We start from the raw sequence: 21,691 nt of genomic DNA on the forward strand, positions 1-21,691 counted from the left end.
CGAGAGAAGCTTGTTTCCATGGTAACCGCCTCCTTTAACCCCCCCCTCCCCTCTAGAGGAGAACCCCGGTGGTCTTTGTGTAATACGATTCCACTAGAATGCACTGTGGATTAGAGCTGCACTGCCTTCGGGCCCTAAGCAGGGCAACAGTGAAGACATTATTACCCAGATCAAATGCTGTAATCACTAGGCACTGGGGGCTTTCACATCCATAGCAGATAAAACCTAGGACTGGCAATACTCAGGTGATTAGGGGATTATTATTCTGCATTTCAGCACAGTGCCAGTCCCTCTCTGTTGGAAAAAAAAAAAGAAATACCCTGATTCTCTGTGTGATGGATGGGGGAGGGCGGGAAACAGAATGCCTGCCAAAAGAACCAGCCAGAATTCTGGTGGACTGCCTGGCAACTAAAACAAGAAAAAAAACATTCACACAGTGGTTTGCATGTGCAAGCCCACATATTGGCATTACAACCCCCCCTTGATTTTCTGTTGGGTCTTTTGAGTGTAACAATCTAAGCAGAAGTAAAGAATTGGACTATGTTCTTATGTTTAGAGCTGCTGTAAAACACTCAAGCCTCTCTAGTTTCTGCACTGTAGCCCTCCTCTAAATAGAACAAGGCAGCACGGGCTTTCACATGAGAACCTGCTGAAAGCCCTCCATTGAGAGGTAGATCGGCAGAAGGCGAGACAATGACCCCCTCAGTGTCCAGCAATAGGCAGTACAACCTTTCATCTGCAGATATTCCACTGTTTGATTAAGTGAGGAAGAAAATTCTACTTGAGCAGAGAGCTTAAGCTCCAAATGCACACAGGAAGTACACACTTCAGTGAGAAAGACTATAGCTTTTAACAAATGAGCCCGTGAGAGCGGAGCATGGCGGCTGGCTCCATGCTGAAAGCATCCGGCCCTGCTTTTATAATCTAACAACAACATCTCTGAAGAGGCAGCCATATGAAGGGCTTACAGCTTCACGCTCAGAGTCCTAGAAGAGCCTTGCTCTGGAGTGGAAGGACCAGGCCATTCACCTCATCCTGCCCAAAAGTACTCAACTACCAAAAGACCACTCAAGAGAACTCAAGAGCAGTGTTTGCGTCATATTTCTGAATAGGCACTGCATAAAAACTCTGCCTTCTAGTATCACTAGAGGTGGCTGTGTGGTTTCAGTGCTGCCACCATACATGGATACAACACTGAAAAAGGTGGTAGCCGACAGTGAAGACAGCTGGTTATAGTACACTATGACTTTGAAAGAGTTCAAGCCATTGCCAGAGGTACCAGCAGCCTCTCTTAACAGCACCCAGAATGTCTTCCACTCATGTCTGTGATTCTCCTAAGACAGTTGTCAACTCCTATTTGGAGTCATTTACTGTGGGAGGAGGAGAGCCTGCAAGTAAGTCTGTATGTACTGTAGATGCAGAACAGAGCAAGGGAGCACCCTTACTAACAGCACACAGGGCAATGAACACTGGTGCTGTCAACAACAGTCGCTGGTCTAGCTGGTTTACACTCCCTTTCCCACTGCTGGCAACAGCACAAAGCCTTATTGGTTTTGTTGCAGAGTTAAATGAGAAGATTGAAACTACTTCCATGACTCACTTATGGTAAATGCAACATCTAGCACCTATCTACCTATCATAGCATAAAGAGTGGAAACCGGGGCATGCCTCTGTCCAAAAGGCAACACAGTCTGCAACTAGCAGAGTTTTCAGGAAATTGCTAAGCTTTAGTACTTTGTTACTTTCAGACAGATAAAGCTAGCTATTTCACCCTGTTTTCAATCTTTATGCTTAGCTAATTAGCTTCACATTTACCATACATGATCTGGGTGAGAGTGAGAGAGAGAGAGTGTGAGAGATCAATTTTCTCATCCAACTCTGAGAAAACCAAATAAACGCATTTCCCAAAATTCAAACTGTTCCTTTAAACTGTGCAACAGTATCAAGGCACCAGCACTATAGAAATTCAGTCAAGATGATATTTTATAGAAAAACAGTTTATTGATTTATCAACAACTGCCAACTGTACAATCCTTAGGGATGATGAAACGTGTATGCTACACAGTCTAACTTGTGTTTATGCAGAGACCATTCCTGTAAATGAGAAGTACAGTGCATACCCAAAATGTCAAAAATGGTAATGGCTTCGTCCGCCTCCTTTATGAGTAACCTTGCAAGTCTTGCATGTCAGTCATAGAGAGTCAAACAAGAGAGGCAATTATTAACTCTTAGACTGATGACTAAATTTTGCTGAGTGGAGAAATGAAGATTCATACAATTGTCGAGTCAACAGACTGAACTGAAGTCACAGCTGCTTCTCCATATATCCTGTCAGTCCTCCAGTTGACAACTATCCATTTTAATTATCCATTTTAATGTCCTTGAAAGCAGCCAATGTTCAGCATAGGTCTTCATTTCAAAGTTGAATTTCTGTTGACCGGGGCCAAAGGGTAGATGTAACTGGAAACCATGATTTTCTCCATATTCATCTAACAAAAAAAATAAAAATAAAAAAAAATTTAAAAAAGGGGCCTTTCCAGAATTCTCCACTGCTAAAATCCATAGGACAAATGTCTGTTACAGCAAACAGCGAAGAAAAAAAATATGCCGTCGTCAAGGAGGAAAAAAAAAATCCAAATTAGATTTCCGAAAAGGTCATTCTGGACAGCGAACATGAAAAAAAGTAGAGGAGGGAAAAAACTGAAATAGAATATCCTCTTACAAAGTCCTAATCTAATTTCCATCCCCAGAGGGGACAGAAAATCACGGAGAGAACAAGAAAGAACCATCACAAGTGTAACTGGACACCAAAATATAAATCTATAAAAGGCCTTTTATTACTCCATTATGTACACTTTTCACAGGACCTCCAAGGAGAAGCTCCAGAGCGAAGCGCCGCTTCTAGTTGTGTCATGGAACTTTATCTCCACATTAAAAAGGACGAATAAAAAAACAAATATCCAACAAACAGAAAAACAGCAAGACATTATTTTCTTCTTAGTGCCTTGGGGAACTGCACTTGCTGTACAAGTGTTAGCTGTATGAGTGAAGAAGGGCAGAGCCAAAAGGTCACAGCATCCAGGGCCACAACAGCACCAATGTCCATTTCAGTCTGGCACTGCCAAACTTCCAGCCCATCCACCCTGGGGCTGCAGGCAACATCCATGCTGTCTGTGTGAGGGAAGGTAGATGGAAGAAGAGTCTATGGTTCCTGAGCATGAGCATGCTCCGATCCAAAGCAGTCTTTCCTAGTAGATCACTTCATATACAGTGGCCTTCTTGTCACCAGAGCCTGTCACAATGTACTTGTCGTCTGTCGAGATGTCGCAGCTCAGGACAGATGAGGATTCCTTGGACTGAAAAAGATAAAAACATTTTAGTCGTGGAGGCAGTTAACGTTCTAAACTACATCTGAAGTTAAGTGGAGAAGATTAGCGGACTACAGGGCAAGATTAGATTGAAATGACATTAAGCGCTGGCCTGATACCCCTCAAAAAGACTTTTTTGTCAGGTCAATAATTCAGGTTCAGTTTTCACTGATAGGAGAGTCCTGTCAGACAGCGGTCGCTGTGCCCTTCCTCTGAGAGACAACTGTGCATACTTTTGGACTGGCTGCAGACAAGAGTGTATTGATCTGCATACCTGGAATATGCTGGCGCCATAAGGAGTCCTCCAAGCATTCAACAGATTGTCCTTCCCAGTGCTTACGAACCATTTACCTGCAAAGAAAACAACAGTACAATCAGGTCTCCTTGGACAGATAAGTGGTGGGAAAATACCTACAAGGAAAGAGTCATCAGGTCTGTAACCTTGAAAACACAATAGGCATTCAGACTGTAACAAGGGCACTGTAGTTTTAGCTCAAAATAAAATAGGACAAGTTAAGGCCCATTTGCAGTTAAGTACAGTCAGCATTATCTCTCCTTTGTTTTATGTGTGTGTGTGTGTGTGTGTGTTCATACCACAGTAGGCGAACTTAAGGGAGAGGACACAGCTCTCGTGCAGGTGGAGCTGATACTTGTCAGGCTTTGAGTGGTGGAGCACCTCCACGTTGCTGCTCTCCATACCCACAGCAAGCCACTCTCCAGTCGGACAGTAGCCCAAGGAGAAGATCTGGAAACGGGATAGAACAGTAATTACTGACAGTTGTGGGGCTATAAGGAAACTGCCCTCCGCAGTAAATCTGTGGATGTGTGTGGATGTTATCCCTCTCTTTCACGTTGCTGGGTTGTACCTGTGAAGTGAAGTCATGTTGCTGCAATTGTCGACCCTCCCTCAGATCCCAGGAGCGAACAGTGTTGTCAAGACCGCCTGTCCACAGCTTAGTGCCATCATGGGATATGTCAATACAGCTAGCACCATCCGTGTGACCCTGGAACTGCCTACAATCAAAGTCAGAAGGCATACAAACATTTATTGACAATCTCCTTTTAAAATGACTGACAACCCAAAACCCACACAGTGTGAATAAGTGTTTTTCTTCCAACCTAACAAGAGTCTGGTTGTGCAGGTCCCAAACGGCAATGTTTCCATCACTGCAGCAGGAGAAGCAGACTTTGGCATCGGGGCTGATGGCCAAGGCGTAGCATGCCGGGGCTGAGGAGGTGAGCTCAGCCTTGATGCGGGGTGTTTGAGAGGCCAGATCCCAGATGGTCAATGTGCTAGCCTCGCCTCCAACAATCAATGTGCGGCCATCAGGCAGTAGCTTACAGGAGCGGATGTAGTTATCCCTGTTCTGTTGCACAGACAAAGCTAATCAATACATGTTCAGAGCAGTCGAGCTAGAGAGAGCTTTAGGAACAAGTCGGTGGGATGAAAATCCTTCCATCATATTCGCCAAACTAAGGGTATTCTCAAACATACACGGTTATATTGTGTGAGTGGACACGTTTTCAGCTTGTTACATTTACATGTATTTATTTTATTCAGTGATGGTCACATTCCAAGCCAACTATAATTTATCTGACAAGGTTGTTTATGTTTATCTTTTTCTTCTTTAGCTGTGGCCAAAAGTACTTTCTTCTACTTTACACAAACACTGAGTAAAAGCATAAGCTGCTTTTGTGTCCAACCGTCAGTGGGACGTGTGCCTGTTTTAGTCTTCATGTATCACAAAGGATTATCCCATTGGTAATGTAATGTAATGAAACAACTGAACACAAAAAAAAAGTTGTTGATGAGGAAGACCACTACTGATTCACCCTTCACTCACCAGACAATCCAGTTGGGACACGGGGCTCTTGCTGCCAGGTTGGCTGATGTCCCAGATCTTGACACAGCCTTTGCCACCAGTGTAGACATGACGTGTGGGGTTGCTAATAGTAACAGCGCACACCACCTCGCCGTGGCTTAATGTGTTGATCTGCCGGGCGTGGCGTGGAATACCAGGGCCGATCAGGGCGTCGGGCGGGAAGGGCACCGGCTGCATCTGACCATCTGCACTAACGTGGAAGGAGTAAGCTCTGATGGAACAGGCCGACACGTGTTAGTGGTTTATGTCACTACTGTTTAAAAATGTAAAACACATTTGATGAGACACTTACGGCTTGCCACCAGAAATGGATGTGAGGCTGGCTGGAAGGCCTGGAGCTCTCATGTGGGTGTGAGGATCAAACCCCTGAAAAATGACAAGATGGATACCTTTCAATAACAGATCTGTTACTGTAAAATGTCAACTATTCTTTTAACTATGTGGAGTGCTTTTGGGTGATCCCAAATACAGCTACATAAAGGACAGGACACAGTGTTACCATGGGGGAGCGTCCATAGGCAGCAGCTGCTGCAGCACTCATCTGAGGGGAGATGTGCAGACCAGCATACACACCAGGACTAGTCAGGCCTCCATTCATTTCATGATGGCCCATCATGGCAAAGGGGGTAGGGTAGGAGCCTGCGATGGACAGAGGGGTACGCAAAGCTGGGGCTGCTATGGACAAAAACAAGAGAAGGATATCGGTATGTGACATAACAGTACATTGGGAAGGGGATGGAAAGAGATTATCTCAGTTGCTAGAGAGGAAGGAGAGTGGTACCAACCAAGAGCCTCCATGCCTGGTGGCTTGCCCAGGATGGGTCTGAGCCCGGGAGTGGAGCTTGTGCCAGGGGTGGGGGCATCGTTGCGAGGGGTGGGTGTGTTGGACTTGAGGCCAGGCGTGGAGGATTTGTCATTCTGTCGAGGGAACGAGACAGCAAGCTCATTCACAATCCCGGAAAGTAGGCACTGTGCAGACTGACAATTTTGAGAGCAAACTGAACTTAATCCAATCTAATTCTGACAACCCTCATAGTCCTGCAGAGCCATAAACTGCTATTTATTCTAAAACCTATTATGGCCACAATGGAGATGGGGCCGTTTTTATCCCCTTACTGCTTTGGCTTTAATCTTTTAGTGAGGCAGAAGGAAAATCCTGGAATAGTTAAATACATTGAGCTATTAACAGAGAAGACCTGACTGATCCTGATGCGGGACAATATTATCCCTAACGTTTAGTCATGCACTTAAAGCACCGACAGCCATTCCTAATCCACTGCAGAAAACGTCCCAGATTTATTTGCACATATCCCTTTGCTCTCTCTGCAATTCTCATTTAAACCCTTTCTGTCCTAGTTTGTTCGTAACTCTCTGTGTCTTACATGACTGAGCTCCTTGGCCTTGGAGGATGGGTTGCTTCCGGAGGATGCCACTGATGCAGGGCTGTTGGGTGTGTCCTTCTTTGGAGGGCGAGGCTTATCGATGCCATTTTCCGGTGGCGAGTGGGCTGGACTTGCCCGCGGTGTGGCAGGGTCCTGGAGAAACACAGCAATAGATTTTGACGTTTATGTAATAGCTTTGTCTCAGTATGTCAATATGCCATTTACAATTACAAGCTGCACTGCTCACCTCATTAGACACATCTACCACCAGGTCATCACTTTTCTCTCCATCACTGTCCTGAAAAAGATATTTGGCAAATTAGTCACCTTTACCAAAAGAAAATTGAGTGAAACCTTTGAAATATGTCTCTGACCACAGGAGGGCCTATATCTATCCATCATGGGTTATTTTATGAGCTTTAGAGGTGCTGTTTTTTAACCTTTTAACCTGTTTTTTGAACCAGGCTAGCTGTTGCCTCCAGTTTCTAGTCTTTATGCTAGGCTAAGCAAACCAACTCCTGGCTGTAGCTTCATATTTAATGGCAGTGACCTTACTCTCAGCAAAAAAGTGAATATGCGTATATTTCCCCAAATGTCCAGCAATTTCTTTTAAGACTTACATATCTACTCATGCTGTCCTTTTCCTCCACTTTGCGTTTCTTAGAGTCCAAACTGTAGTCAGAGGAGCTCCGGTGCTTCTCACTGGCTGTGCGTAAGCTTTCTGATGGGGATACCGAGTTATTCTGCAAAGAGAAAACCAAACATACTTTATTACCATTTCATCTTCTATTGTAAAAGAGAGCAGTGAGTCATTCATCAGTTACAAATTCACAGGGAACACACTGTGCCAATCCAAACACTAGAAATGCCCCATTCACACAACTATGGATGCCGCAGACTCTTAAAATGCAGCTGTAGGCCAGCTCAAAGCAGTACCCTGACACCAGCCAAGTCCAATCTCACACACAAGCCTGTCCCTGGCCAAACAACAGAATGGGCCGTTATCTGAACTGAAAGGAGGAGGGCTTGTTTTCCGAGCTGGGCTCCCTCCTCCTCATAACTGGACAACAAACAGCCTCACAGGGACATGAGCAGTGTGTTGTGGCTGAACAGAGGGCCTTTTCTCTGGAGCCAGTCAGGCTAAGCGCGCGAGAGTGAGGGGAGGAGAGAGAGAGAAAAAGAGAGCGAGAAACTGTATGTTGTGGGCATTGATTGCCGCAGCGCGCTTGGGCACCATGTCAGCTCAGGCTTTGAGCTCTGATAAAGAAAGAGAATCTATATCCTGCCAGTGGGCACGGCAGCGTGGGACTGACTGGTGCTTCTTCATGGAGCCTGCCTGCCCACACAAGCTGGGACAGCTCACTCCACACAACAGAATGGGAGGAACTAGGCAGGTGTCCAGCAGCATTCACAGGAGTTTGCCATTTGCCTGTAAACTGCCAAGTTCTCTGTCCCTTCCACTGAAGACCAAAGCAACAACATGGACTAAATCAGTGGCAGCCCAGAGAAGTGAACAATGGCCAATGGACTAGCAGTCTGGGCAAAGGGCCACTGTCTGCATAATGGCTGACCTTTAAAGAGATGCTTAGCGTGACTCATTAACCAAAGTCACCACTCTGCTATCAGATGACCTGGGACAAGAGCACAGAAACAAAAACAGGCCTGCTAATCGCCCCAGGAGTTCCATTTCTTCAGACATGACTGCACCCATTCAGCTGGCCTAGCCTGCAGAAACACAATCTCACAGGCCCATCACAAGCCATCAGAGATCGCAGCCATTCAAATAAAACGCTTTAGCAGGTCCAGCCAGACGGGGTGAAGAAAAACAAAACAAAACAATTCTCCATTTGTGTTCATAAATATTCATCACATGCCAAGGATGACAATGAGTGAGGCTGGTAAACAAGGGAGACAGTAGAAGGGATCAAATAAATCCTTTAAGAAGGGGAAGTCCAAGTCTTTCTTTAATTGTGATGAAATTACAAGGCTTCTAATCTCTCCAGCATGATACCAGTCATTTCCCTTCTGGATTACAACGCAGGACTTATATTCCAAACCTCATTTCCAATTAATCATTTTATTGAAAACAGATTACAACGGTGCATGAAATCAGTGGTAGCATGCAGTTAACAGGAATCTTTACTTGACTTTTGCAGTGGAGATGAAAATGTGATGAATTACGAAACCAACAAGCCCTGCAACAAAAATAGTTGTGGGTTTGGACACTCACCGTGTTTTCTGTATCGCAGACATCACAATGCCAGCCGAGGTGATGAAGAAACCAAGTGGAGCAAAGAGAAAAAACAAGTCAGTTAGCATATAACAGACGCTTCTGGCTGAACGTGTGAGAATCAACTGCAGGGCACAAGGCCCCTCTTATCACCGTGTGTTGGAGCTGTTGAATAGCTTATGCAGTCATGGGCTGGGAATGTACCAGCTCATTACCCAGACAGAATGTGAACAGACAGGATGTGCTCCTCACCTAAGGGCCTTATGATTCTGCTATAGAGTGAGAAGCGCTCTGCACTAAATTGGTTTTTCCGTGTTTAACAACTATGCAATAATGTTAAAATAATATACATTTCAATTCTTCTAAATCAACTGTTTAAGCAGCTAATGCCCAATTGCACAGCAACATGCCTGAGATTAACTCCTCACCTCTGTGTTCGAGATCATGGTGATTCTTCTCATCCTTCACTGGGAGGTGGGCTTGGCTGCCCAGGGCACCTAGTGCCAGTAGCCCTGATCCGGAGCCTGTTACAGGGGGGATGCCAGGCGGCTGCAGGCCTGAGGGGTGAGGAGGCAGCTGGACCGGAGGCCCGTGAGCAGCATGGGAGAGGTGCTGTGCCTGGAGCTGCTGCTGCTGTAAGTAGACAGGGAGACAGACAGACACCGAGTGGGTCGGAGGGAATAGGCAAGGAGAAACCACACACTAAACATGAGGCTGATCAGTTAAACCCAGGATGATATTAGCACATTCACACATCTATTACTGCCAGGATCAGACAGCAACCCACCCCCCCACTGTGTTTCCATACCAGACCAAGGTGGCGTAAGCCCTAGATCTGTGCTGGGGAGAGTAGATGTTATGACTAACGATCAGCTGCTCAACACATCTAGTGCATGAGATGCAGTGCTTGAAACACTCAACGACAAGCAGCAAAGCAAAGTTTGATTCAACCGCAGAGGAAATCATTTCACATCAGATAAACTAGCCCATTTCATACTGTAGCACCACAGAACTCCTATGTCATCAGTAAGCTGAGCAATCCTCTTAAGGAACATGAAGCTGTGTAGGAATCTGTCAGCCTGTGGGCTAAACAACTACCTGCTTTTTAAACCCTTCAAAAACACAACCGTCATCTATGCACTCCTCTCATATTCACGTTCCTAGATTAACAGAACATGAATCATTTGCACACCCAAACTAAGAGACTAAGGGAACACTAAGTGCCAGATGCTTTCCTCTCACTCTCAGTATTTGAGTGTGTGTTTGTGTGTACGTCTGGAAGGCTGCACAGAGAGCCAGGACCAGGGGTCCCATGCTGGCACTCAGTCAACCCTCCAATATTCACTATCAATATTTGAAAGGCACAGGGAAATGGATGGGAGTTAAAAGGCACTCAGCATGGAAGTAAGCAGTTTAAAGCAAGGTTAAATAATACTTAGCTGAGACACCAATAAAAACATCAGCAATTTATTACCCGTCTACGAGCCAGCTGAATAATTCAGCTGCTGTTACAGCATGCACCTCCTCTCTTTTACAAGATGGACTTCAATCAGTGACAATTTATGGCCATTTCAGGAATATTAGGCACTTTGAAATGATGAAGGAGGAGGTACAACACATAGAACAATGTGGTAAACTGGCCACAGTTCAAATACATTAACTCAGTAGCAACTTTCAAGTTCTTATCTCTTTTTAAAACAGATATTCAGTCACATGTCTTACAAAAGGGCACATACTACTAAAATATGTCCTTAAAAATCATATCTGGAGGGTCTTATTGACCTCTGCTGTATCTGCCCAGTAGGTAGAGAAGACCAGACTGGAAGAGAACAAGAGAGAGCGAGCGTGCTATAATATTGTGTCCATGAGGGAAATTAAGGAGCCAGTTCATTGGCAGGGGAGAGCTATCCTTGCTCATTGTGTTTAATGAGGCACTGATGGGTAATATGCATGGTTGATCAGCAAGAGCCCTCATTAGAGGGCCATAAATGAAGACAATAATAAATAAAGAAAAGGGTCTGGCCTATTTCATCTAATTTAATATTCCAAGATAAAGACCTACTCTTTGCCCTTTATTTTGTCAGCCTGAGTCTAGCTATAGAAAAAAAAAAAAAAAAAAACACACACACATCAGCAATTTACACACACAGGCAAAATTCAGAAAATGTTGTATATATTACGGTATAGCTACACATCTAGTAGCCCAGATGTGTGCACACACCAAGTGCATTAACAACAGAAAAGCAAATTCAGATATTTGTAGATGCCACTGACCATGAGAGCGGGGTAGGCAGCTTGCTGCTGCTGAAAAGGAGGACAGAAAACGGTCAGGGCTACAGCTGCTCTAGATGTCCTCTCTCCATTATTATATACTGAAAATGACGGTGTTACAGAAAAAAGGACATCTTTTTTACTCTAACACCATTTTATAATAAAGCCGTTGTGTGGGTTTATCCAGGTGACCACTTACTGGGAGAAACATGGGCTTATCTGAACTACTCTTTGGCTGAGTTCAATATGCTTGTGTGTTTTCTAATCAAGCAGGAAGCACCACCTGTTCACCTCAACGCAAGCAGCTGCCCTAGTTGCATCCTATTAATGGCCCTCAGTCCTATCAATAAGGCATGCGGCTGACTCCTGGATGCTGCCTGTCTGCCTGGCATGCTTTCACCCCACCTTGCTTTACAATATGCATGAGGATTTTGGCATGCCTACAGAGCTTCTCCTCAATGAATAACTAATAGGGAAGGTATTCGTAAAACATACAGTAGCTACATTTCCACCTCCTCTGACATGGGCAACCAGCGTGACTTGGGTGGACGCCTGACTGTTTCATAAAACAGGCAGGGTGCCAAATAGTACCATATACTAAAATCATGAATGGCCTCGACCAATATTTTATAAATCCTTTTAAATTATAGCCAAAGACCAACCAAGAGCCACAGTGAAAGGAACACAGCTACAAATTCAAAAGTACAGAAATATTACAGTATTATATCGTTCCAAAAGTGAAAATCACAAGAAGGACCCACAAATCAAATCTGATTTATCTTTGGGACAACTGCTGCTTGCAGCTGCTCTGCTTTGACAAAAGTATAATAAAACATCTGCTTCAGTCCAAAAGATAAAAAAAAACAAAAGCTCTCTATCACCTACTACTAAGACATCTACTCAGACCAATTCTAGGGGGCAATTATCCTGGAACAAACGTCACCAGGGAGGCATTCATTGAATTCCAATATGTGCCATCAAGTCAGCCTTTTGGGCCAGCCTCTTATGCATGCTAAAGACTCAACTGTAGTAATGAGATCACCGATAGCCAAGCTTTGTATCAAGGGTGTCACCAATCACTTCTGTTTAGTTGGGCAGGGTGAGTGTAGCTTATCAATGAGGAGCAGATGGTGTTTTGAAGCCGTGATGAACACCATACATTACTGCTTAGTGCTGTGGTGAGCAAAGAGAGCTGCGTTGCAGGGCTGTGATGGCTGACTGCTGTCTGTACTGTCTTAGCTAGCTTGAAGCGCTGGCTGTGCTCTGCTCACCCTCAGCCTTTTAATTCCCCCAGCTATCCAGGTCAGCAGTGAGGGATGAGGCTCCTCGTTAAAACCTTAGCCAATTAAAGCAATACAGGCTGCGCAGGGAATCTCAAGAGCTATCAGGCTCGCATTTATAAACACACAACAAGGCAGTTAAGATGCCATGAGACCAAAGCAGGAGCAACAGAGCAACTCTTGAGAGCTAAACTTGTTGTGTACATATATTGTGAATATATTAGTGAAGAATATCATGCTAAATTGGATAAGAATATATGAACACATTTGATTCAATAAGAAACAAATTTTCACTATAACTTTACTGGATGGTGTACCACACTCTATTCACTTAACAGTTCAGACTACTTTCATGAAGAAGACATGGAAAAGTACTATGTACAGCTAGTGATCATCTTACGTGCAGGTCAAATAAAGGAATAAAAGGGGTTATACACACGGTGAGAGGCAGATTGGGAAGTCCACGTACCCCGATGATAGCATTCAGCTCAGTCATAGTCACCTGCTTAGCCCGCTCCACTGCCTGAGCAACCTGCTGTTGGTGCTGTGGGAAGACATTGACAAAAGATGATTTGGGCATGCCAACATCTATCAGACACCCACACTCACTTATCTGTCAATTTCACACATAATTTTCATAGTGCTGCTGCAATTTTAAAAAAGTCAGGGCAAATGCTACACACAATTATTCAAAATTGCTTAACCTGAACATTTTTTGAAGTCCTATCTTTAGAATACAGGCAACAGTAAGTGACTTTATTTTAGTACTAAACTGTTTGAGAGCCACATTCAAAACTCACCTCTTGTGACAGGAAAGGCATAATTTGAGCTAAAATTGCATTGAGTCGTTTGGCAATCTCCGTCTGAAAAACAAAAAAGGAGCAAAATGAGATGGTAAAGTATGAAACAGACAATGACTTCATATAACCCCGCCTTTAATGTTTACACCGATTAAGTCAATTACTGCGGCAATCAGAACTGCTTGACTCAACATCCTCTAAACAGCGTGATATTGACATTTGAAATATTTAAAACATTAGGAGAGCCCAGGGGGATGGAGCACAGCTGTGCTGAGAGTGCACTCCATGCTAAACGGATATGAGCAGGCAAAGTGCTGCTGTGTTGAGAGGATCCTTTCTCACTCTGCCCTTCTTCTCTTCATCTGCAACTGTGTTGTCCTGTAGTTAACCTCAGAGTTATACCACACCCTAGGAAATGAGGCCCTCTAACCAGACTGCGCTGTTTACTTACATGTGACAGTGTAGGCAATTTACATTAAGGGTTATAACTGCTGTTTGAGCAAAGATTACAAACCATAATGACCTCAAGGGTGACGCACCTCAATTGATCAATACCATTAGAAGAAAATACCAGCCTGTAAACATTAAGAGTGCGTTGTGCTGGAGCTCTGCCTTTCCAAGACAGAAGCCCCGGCCATTTCTCACTGCAATCAGCTGCCCGGTCCACCACCCTCCCAACCATCCACAGAGCCTTGCCTCCATTCTTCTGCTTGTCTACCAACTGCCATGGCAACGGCTGCAGCCCTATCTTGCTGGGATCATTATGCAAATGGCACCTCTGCTTGACCGTAACAGGCTTTAAAATCATATTACGTGCTTGGAGGCAGGTCATTAAATTGAATTTTCAGCCTGTCGATCACATGAACATAGCAAATTAATGGTAGATAAAAAGAGCAAAGAGAGGAGCTGCGATACACCCCGCTCCCCTGTAAAAACACTGCACAGCCAGCTTGTTCTGCCTCCTTCGTCTTCCGGGATGGGAGACGAGACTCTCAGGTTCAAGCTTTGCACTGGGAGCAGAAAAATAACAGTGCCAAAGCTACATCATCTATGAAATTTATGAGCTGCAGTTCAACCCAAGGCCACTGCGGAACACAAACACATCACAAGGATTTTCTCCGATTTTTCATTTGGAGCAGCACACACCATGTACTTTGCAGACCGCCAGCTTATTTATTACACATGGCAGAAATGCCAGGCAGTTTTGGCAGCCAGACGTATTACCTCTGAGCAGAGCCAGAGAGATTGGACAGTAATGTCCAACAGAACGAGACCTGCTGACCCAAGCTGCAACATGGATAGCCACTTAGCCGAGCAAGCCAGCAGGACAAACAACATGCTGAAGATGAAATATCTGATAAACAGTCAAGCCTGGGATCAGAGGCAATAATGTGAAACAAATATATGGTAGCATGTGTTACAACAGTACAACAGTCCAAAAGATAACAATGATTATAACTTGATTACTGCAGACAAGGAAGACAGTGAACTCCATTCTCCTCTGACACACAATAAATGTGACCTATAAACAGTAAAACAATGAAAAGGATGGATAAAGATTTTATGGACATTAGTGTTAATGCAATGTAGTAAGTGCTCTAGCAAGAGCTCAAGAACGCCCTCAGAAATTGTTGAAAAGCTACACATCCTGCATAATCCATGTTTGTTGAGATAAGCCATGTCAATAGCAGTCGAACATTTGACAGGATTTGTGAAAAGGCATTGAGCGAACAATCCATTCCTCTGTAGCTTAGTGTCATGGTGACAGCTGGATAGGAGAGGTCAGGAGGTGGCTGATCCACTGTGCCCTAAACAACTGGCAGCCTCTACACTCGCACAACACAACATGCAAATACACGGAAAAGGCTTCAACTCAGCTGGCCATGGCTGTCAAAATAGATACAGTGCAGTGCTGGGAGGATTTTTTTTGTTCCGCTGGCAGATAAAAATGGGGCTGTTGTCACTTTAAGTAGATGACAGCTTGGCCCTTGAGGCCAGCTTTACGCTGCTGCTACACAATTACAGGTACTCGGACCTGTGTAGCACCACTTTAAGAGCACTCTCAGGCTGGCTTGTCAATGGTGTGCAGAAAGGTATTCGCCTGTTACTATCAGCAGTGGGGAAATGGAGTTGAGACACTGATGAGTATTTAATACAGAGGGAAAATTACTGGTGGCTCCAGTCACATGATACATCTACAAACAATACTTCACTAGTCATATTTAATGGGCCTCCAATTTGTCCAAGGTGACAGCATTGCCTATTTCTGACTTTTCTAGTAGGAAGAAAATTAGACTAGTACTTCACTGACGGCTCACCTGAGCCACAAAATTATGCATTTTTCCACTAAACTGAGATGTTGCACAAAGCCTCGGAGCCTTTGTTAATGTGAAGCAAGTAAGTGGCATTTGAAGTTATCTATATTGATCTGAGTAAGGCCAAAAGCCTGCCTAAATTAATGCACAAGTCATTACTATGATTAACCTCGTCAGCCACAGCAGGCAGGCGGATGATTTTCTTGAGTAAAAAAGGATGACTGTGATCTTAAAAACAATAAACCTATTCAGACAACAACAGCATCGAGACATAAAAACCTTTTCAATGTACAGTATCTTAAAAAATAAATCTGAATCTATAAGTAGACCTGACACCCAACAGTTCACACCCTGTAATTATTACACTCCAGCCCAGTTACGCTTGACAGATTGGGGACATGGGAGCATTGATAGCTTGGAAAGCCAAAGCTTCTCCAACTAATCACTGTACACCTCTTTTGCATGAACACTGCATAATGTCTGCTGGCTTACCAAGTTTGTTTTGGCCCTGGTTATGGCAGATAGTTTGCTACTTAGCAAAGGATTCCCGCAGCCATGGGTCTCATGTCTGTGTTACGACTATAGGTAACAGCCAAATCTGATTGAGCCTGAGTAACACCCAAGCCCCAAACCCTGTGCAGCTCTTGGAAACAAGCACCAGATGATGGTAATTACTGGCTGACATCATGCAGCAGAAATTAGCCGTTTGCATCCACATACTGTCACGCCTGATAGAGAGGGATCGGATAACCCTGCCACATCAGTCCATCTGAGCTGTGCCGGTGTGTGTGCATTCTGAAATCTGAATTATGTCCCTGCACAGTAATGAAAAAAGGCACAGTAAGAGGAATGGATTTCCTCACTATGGAATAAATCTCCTGGCAGAAAAATAATATGCCTATGTGCATCCAATAATCCATCCCAACCCTGCCTGTTAACTGCTCCCCATCGTCTCCTCCTCCCCTGCCTGAGCTGTAAGCTGGAGGAGCTGCATGGACGGGACCCACACTGTTTGCTCACAAACATGCCGTTCAGCAGGTTAGGGCCCCACTGATGAATTATTCAAGCACTTCCATCAGCTCTGTTGAGGTTCCTGATAAAAGTCAGGCGCTAAAATGGATCAGTCGATTAACCTGTTTACACAGGGCTGGGCTGTTGCTCCTCCCCCAGCACTATTCTCCGACTTGTCTCCGGCTCCCATCCCCCTCCTCTTTCCCACTGGTTGGCGATAAGTGCCTGACAGAAGCTATCAGAGCGGCCCAAGCCCTGACAGACATGTGGCAGTGTGACACTCGGCCAAGACACTGATGGATCACCCTACCACACCGATCCGCATTGCCTCCAACGCTGCCATTAACCAAGCTAGGCTGTGGCAGGAGAAGAGACAGCCTCACTGGTTTAAGAGCCGCATGCATGGGAATCTCAGGGTTACTCATTCGTACAATCTTTATCTCTTCAAGTATCAGTGTGATTGATCTGTGGAGCAATACAAGATAGGATCTTCTATAATAAAGATAAGAGCACAATAAGTGACTAAAGGACTTTTGCCCTCCTCTTGCAATTACTGTTAATCTTAAAAAGAAATACTGACCAATCAACAATCTCTCCCTTTAATCATTAAGTCAAAGGCCGAGCCTGCCAAAGTCTACCATTAATCTTATCAAAAGGCTGAGACAAATCCAGGCTTTAGGGTCACGTCGATTGTACAAGTGGTGGTACGAGTTTGCAATCGTATTGCCTTTATTTGTGTGCAGTAGATCCGTCTGTTTACAGCCTATTACCAATGCTCAGTTCACGAGAGGCTCCTCCCGGGTTTCGCACCCCCCCGACACTGTGGAAAACCAGTGAGCTGAAAAATATGGAGGAACATGATGGTACCTACCTGTTTGTGCATCTCTATGTTGAGCCCATAAGACATCTCATAATACTGCAATGAAAGCAAAGATTTAATTATGATTAATGAAGTCAAAAAGTCCCATTATCAATGTGCTAACATTTACTATATAAAAAGTAACAGGTACTTTCTTATAAATGTAGCTTTTGTTTTTATTTCTATATTCATAATCATGATTTCAATGTAACTTACTGTGTATAACCACAAATATTTATCAAATATTTTAATTGATCACTACACTAATTTTCCATCAAATGGTTTTGAACATTATGATTGAAACCTAAATACAATCCAGTATCTGTGGAGCAAACCTGATAAACAAAGACATAAACGGAGTTCTTAGAGCAGCTGACAGCAAATAGCCAATATATCGATATTTTGTTGTTTATAGTGTGGGCACAGAGAAGAAAGGGATTTATTGATCACCATCCTAAGCCCTCAGATCCCCAGGATGTCTATTTACTTAGCGTAACGCGATTGCTCAACACTCTTGATATTTCAAGCCAGGTCAGTCTGTCTGGCTGAAATGTAATCCGTGGAGCCCACAAGTGGCAGCCAGGGCAGAAATGGCTTTCCAGTCAGCGTCTATTTGATGAGGCCAATGCATTATTCAGTCCATTAGCTTCTTCGAAAATTACTCTCGAACAAGAGAGCCATTCTGTCTGAGATCAGAGCCCCAGAGCCGTAGCGTAACCTGACACCCGGTGCTGGCTGTGGGATACTTCCCAACATGTTTACCTAACCTCCTCCCTGTCAGGCTGACATGTTGTTTTCCTGTGAAAAGAATGTTTAACTTAAGCCTGCATGTATTGGTTTAAGTCATCCTGGGTGTGTTTACCTGGGACAACAGAGTACACTGCCACACAGGAGAACGTTTTGATTGCGTCATGTCTGAGCTAAATTCCTGCGTCATACACACACCTATGTTTTTCTACAAAGGCTGCTAAAATAAAAGCTAATAATTTAGGCTCAGACAGGAGCTAAGGTCGACTTAGTGTAAAATAAACTGCAGCATGTTTCACGTCCTCCATTTTGTTTGCTGTGGTGCATTTTTCCCCACACACTGCTCTGGCCCTTCACCAGCAGCTCACACCTAATTTATGGCCATGCATATGTCTGAGCGTGGAGTCTCCTAGGAGAATAATCACATCAGCACACACAGAGGGCAACGCTACAGTCGGCCCTTGGAGATCAGGGGCGTGCTATAATGGAGCCTCAGCCCAGTACTGCTTGCCTGTCAGGAAGAGCTCCTCTGTAACAACCAGCTACATCAAAACCCCCCCGGGGGGTTTCACAGGCCTGTACCTGACACTCAACCCGCCATAACCACCATGCAGGTGATCACAATAGCCTGTCTCACTCCACCCCAACTTGATCTTCAACAAGCCTTGCAATTTGGAACCATAATTGCTCCCTATTGTAACATAATCTTACCATGACATAGTGGCGCTGCATCTCCGTCTTCTCATTGGCCAGTTTGTCATACTCCACCTTAAGACTAAAATAGAAGACATGGTGTCAATTTCAGGCGAATCTATCACTTCAACAACACACGCACACACTTGACAATTGACAGCAGTGTCTTTTTGTTCCCCATTCCTGCAGATGTCAACAGCCAGATATTAGCCGCAACCTTTACCATTGTAAATGTTGACACTGTCATACTTTGGTGATATAATTTGTAATCATCACCTGTGATACTGGGCTTGCAGGAACTGAAATTCATCTTTAATCCTGTCACATGACTCTGCTACGGTGAATTTGAAGCCAGGCTGTCCGGGCTGATGTGGAGCCTGAAAGAAGGTTTTTAGAAAAATCCCATCAGTCCAGTCACAGAAGGGGAAAAAAGTTGTAGTCATCATTCCCTGCATTGTGTCCCATGCTGCTGAGTAGTTCTCACTACTTTTAAACTAATATCCCCTCTGAAGTAAGTAAGACATCACCTGCCCAAATAGGTGGGTCTACTTCACACTTCCAGAAGCTAATACCACAGCATGAATGGGCTCTTATACCGAAAATGAAATCTAATTTAAAATAAAAATAAAATAAAAAATAAAAAACTTAAAACCACCACCTGTCCTCATGTTCAGCAGAGTCATGTGTTAGTGTGTGGATGAATGAACATCTCCAAGCATGCAAAACCATCTGCATCCATTTACCACTAAGTGCATGTTCTGGTGTAGCAAACATACATTGCAATATCACCATATAGAAATTTGATGAGCTGCATTAAGGGTGAAAAACGCTTTGTAGGACAGATTTCAGAGGGAATCAGCACAGCCTAGGAACAATGTCAGTGTTGTCAGATAAAATGTGTAAGCTATAGTAAGTATAGAGGAGGCGCTTCTTACCGGATGTCGGCCTTGTGGATACATCTTGAAATGTATCCTTTGTTTATCTCTCCAGTGTTCAGGTCCTTTGGCAAAATGGTTGAAATGTGCTCACAGCCACAGCGTTCTCAGCAGACAGGGGTGGGGGGTCGGGGAGGGGAGGTCGCGAAAATCCTGTGTTGAAAAATGACGCGGTTTAATCTATAGACTGAAGGAAAAAATAAAACAATAGCTACTCTTCAAGATGTTTGCTAATAAGTATTCAGAACACCAAACTAGTCCTAGTTATTGTAGGCAGTTAGAGCCATGTCAAAAAAAAGCAGCACAAGTCCTGCGCTTCGTGTCTTCTTGATGACCTTATTCGGTCAATGGTCAGCGACATACACTCGGTATACTCAATTTACAATTTAAACTGTTGCAAACACAACACAGATTAAATAAAAGGCGCCACTTTTTCCTGCGTAACACTTAAATGCTCGCTTCTGTTTCGCACGTTTGTGGCTCTAATCTTGGCTGATGTTAGTCAAATGACCAAAAGCCCCCGCTGTAGGACGTCTACAGGCAGGCCACGGCCGACAGCGGCTGCTTCCACCTACTGTTTCACTCCGCGGAAAGCGACGGGAACGGTGCGCTGTTGAGCGTACGCCCCCAAAAACACTAAAAAAGCAACCAACAGCTCTGGGAAATACATACCCGTGCGTGCGCCCTAACCGTCCGTCCGACTTTTGTTCTTCTGGAGAGAAAAAAACAGAGCAGGCTATAATTCATGCGTTTAATCCCTCCTAATGTAAGCGTGGTGGACGCAGATCTCAACAAGCATCCTCCTTCTCTCTCCGGAGCGCACCCAGTCAGACTGGGGGAGCAGTTGGGAGAAAATTTGGTGCGGTCGGGCTCGATTAAACTACTTTATTCTCAGCCGCGAACCTCCGAGGAATGTGCGCCTTTTGTGGCTGGTTAATCCCAAAAAGAAAGAAAAAAATAAATAGCACTGCTTCCAAAATCTGTCTTCCGACTCGAAGAGGCTGGAGATTCTTTAAAAGCGTAACATAGTACTCTCCACAATCTCGCATTTCCCCCAGTTGTCCAGCTTACCCCGGTTGCCACACACAGGCAGCAGGGCTGAACTGCCGTGAAAGCGCCTATCTGTCCAATCGGATTACTCAGAAGGAAAACGGCCACATCTGCCTATCGGAGAGCGACGGCCCCCACGTGGGGTGCAACGATACATGACATCATTCCGCGGATCCACAAGGCATCATCCGTCCGTCCCACCATGTACAACAACAGCAGGCATTGATGTGCCGACGATGATATCCAAATTTGACAGAGACAGCACAAATTCCACATCCGCGCTTCATTAAGGTGTTTACTTTTTTTGCCGCCCAAATAAAGTTGATGAATTTCTGGGTGAGACCACCACCAGCGGAACGGGGATGGCGGGAGAAAGGTGTGCGGTGCAACAAGCATGCTTTAATTTTTATCCCCATACAAGGAAAAGATGGAGATAGGAGCGTTTTTTGGTAAAACGTGATTATAAAATGTGAAGCGATGTTTCTGTGATAAATCCAAAGTAACGGCTAAAATCAGAAATGTGCTGGTTAAACTCCCCCCGACATACACACACACACACACACCGTGAAGGACACAATAATGACCAATCGATCGACGATATCCAACAAATTGAGGCTACGGGACCGACTCGACGTACATTTTTATTCTTGCACAACACACCCGCGCGCCCACCTATCAGCATTTGTGTAATAGTCGCGCTGCGGGGAGAGAAGGGATGATTGCCTTTGTCTGATATGAACATCAGCCATGTCTAAGCGCAGCCTCTACGCCTTGTTTTGAAGGTTCAACTCAGCCCCACGTGGGACTCCTCTGCGGCTTTAAGGCTTCTCGTCCAATGGCAGCGCGGTGCACTTATTCGGCGGCTTC

At 44.5% G+C, this 21,691-nt stretch overlaps 1 protein-coding gene across 9 annotated transcripts; it reads right to left on the bottom strand.

Annotated features, from left to right (window-relative positions):
• Positions 1-1,976: 1,976 nt before the first annotated feature.
• Positions 1,977-20,874, bottom strand: tle3a (TLE family member 3, transcriptional corepressor a). 9 transcript variants are annotated; one of them, XM_038706436.1, is made up of 22 exons: positions 20,447-20,874; positions 19,775-19,927; positions 19,116-19,216; positions 18,858-18,921; positions 17,412-17,456; positions 13,215-13,277; positions 12,854-12,958; positions 11,138-11,167; positions 9,292-9,496; positions 8,864-8,871; positions 7,254-7,376; positions 6,881-6,931; positions 6,634-6,786; positions 6,037-6,169; positions 5,751-5,923; positions 5,544-5,617; positions 5,213-5,462; positions 4,488-4,735; positions 4,235-4,382; positions 3,963-4,113; positions 3,643-3,719; positions 1,977-3,356 (listed from the first exon to the last, which is right to left on the bottom strand). In XM_038706436.1, exons 2-22 carry the CDS (start codon positions 19,796-19,798, stop codon positions 3,249-3,251), a joined length of 2,334 nt encoding a protein of 777 aa, XP_038562364.1. In that variant the 5' UTR covers positions 19,799-19,927; positions 20,447-20,874; the 3' UTR covers positions 1,977-3,248. The 9 variants fall into 9 exon arrangements, with proteins under 9 accessions (XP_038562364.1, XP_038562363.1, XP_038562362.1 ...); XM_038706435.1 differs by having other exon boundaries at positions 5,751-5,926; positions 11,138-11,164; positions 20,447-20,873; XM_038706434.1 differs by having other exon boundaries at positions 5,751-5,926; positions 20,447-20,873.
• Positions 20,875-21,691: the final 817 nt, after the last annotated feature.

The sequence above is a fragment of the Micropterus salmoides genome, unplaced genomic scaffold (genome assembly GCF_014851395.1).
Source record: "Micropterus salmoides isolate LMB-PRFRI ecotype aquatic unplaced genomic scaffold, ASM1485139v1 Ms_hic_scaffold_8, whole genome shotgun sequence".
Taxonomy (NCBI): Eukaryota; Metazoa; Chordata; class Actinopteri; order Centrarchiformes; family Centrarchidae; genus Micropterus; species Micropterus salmoides.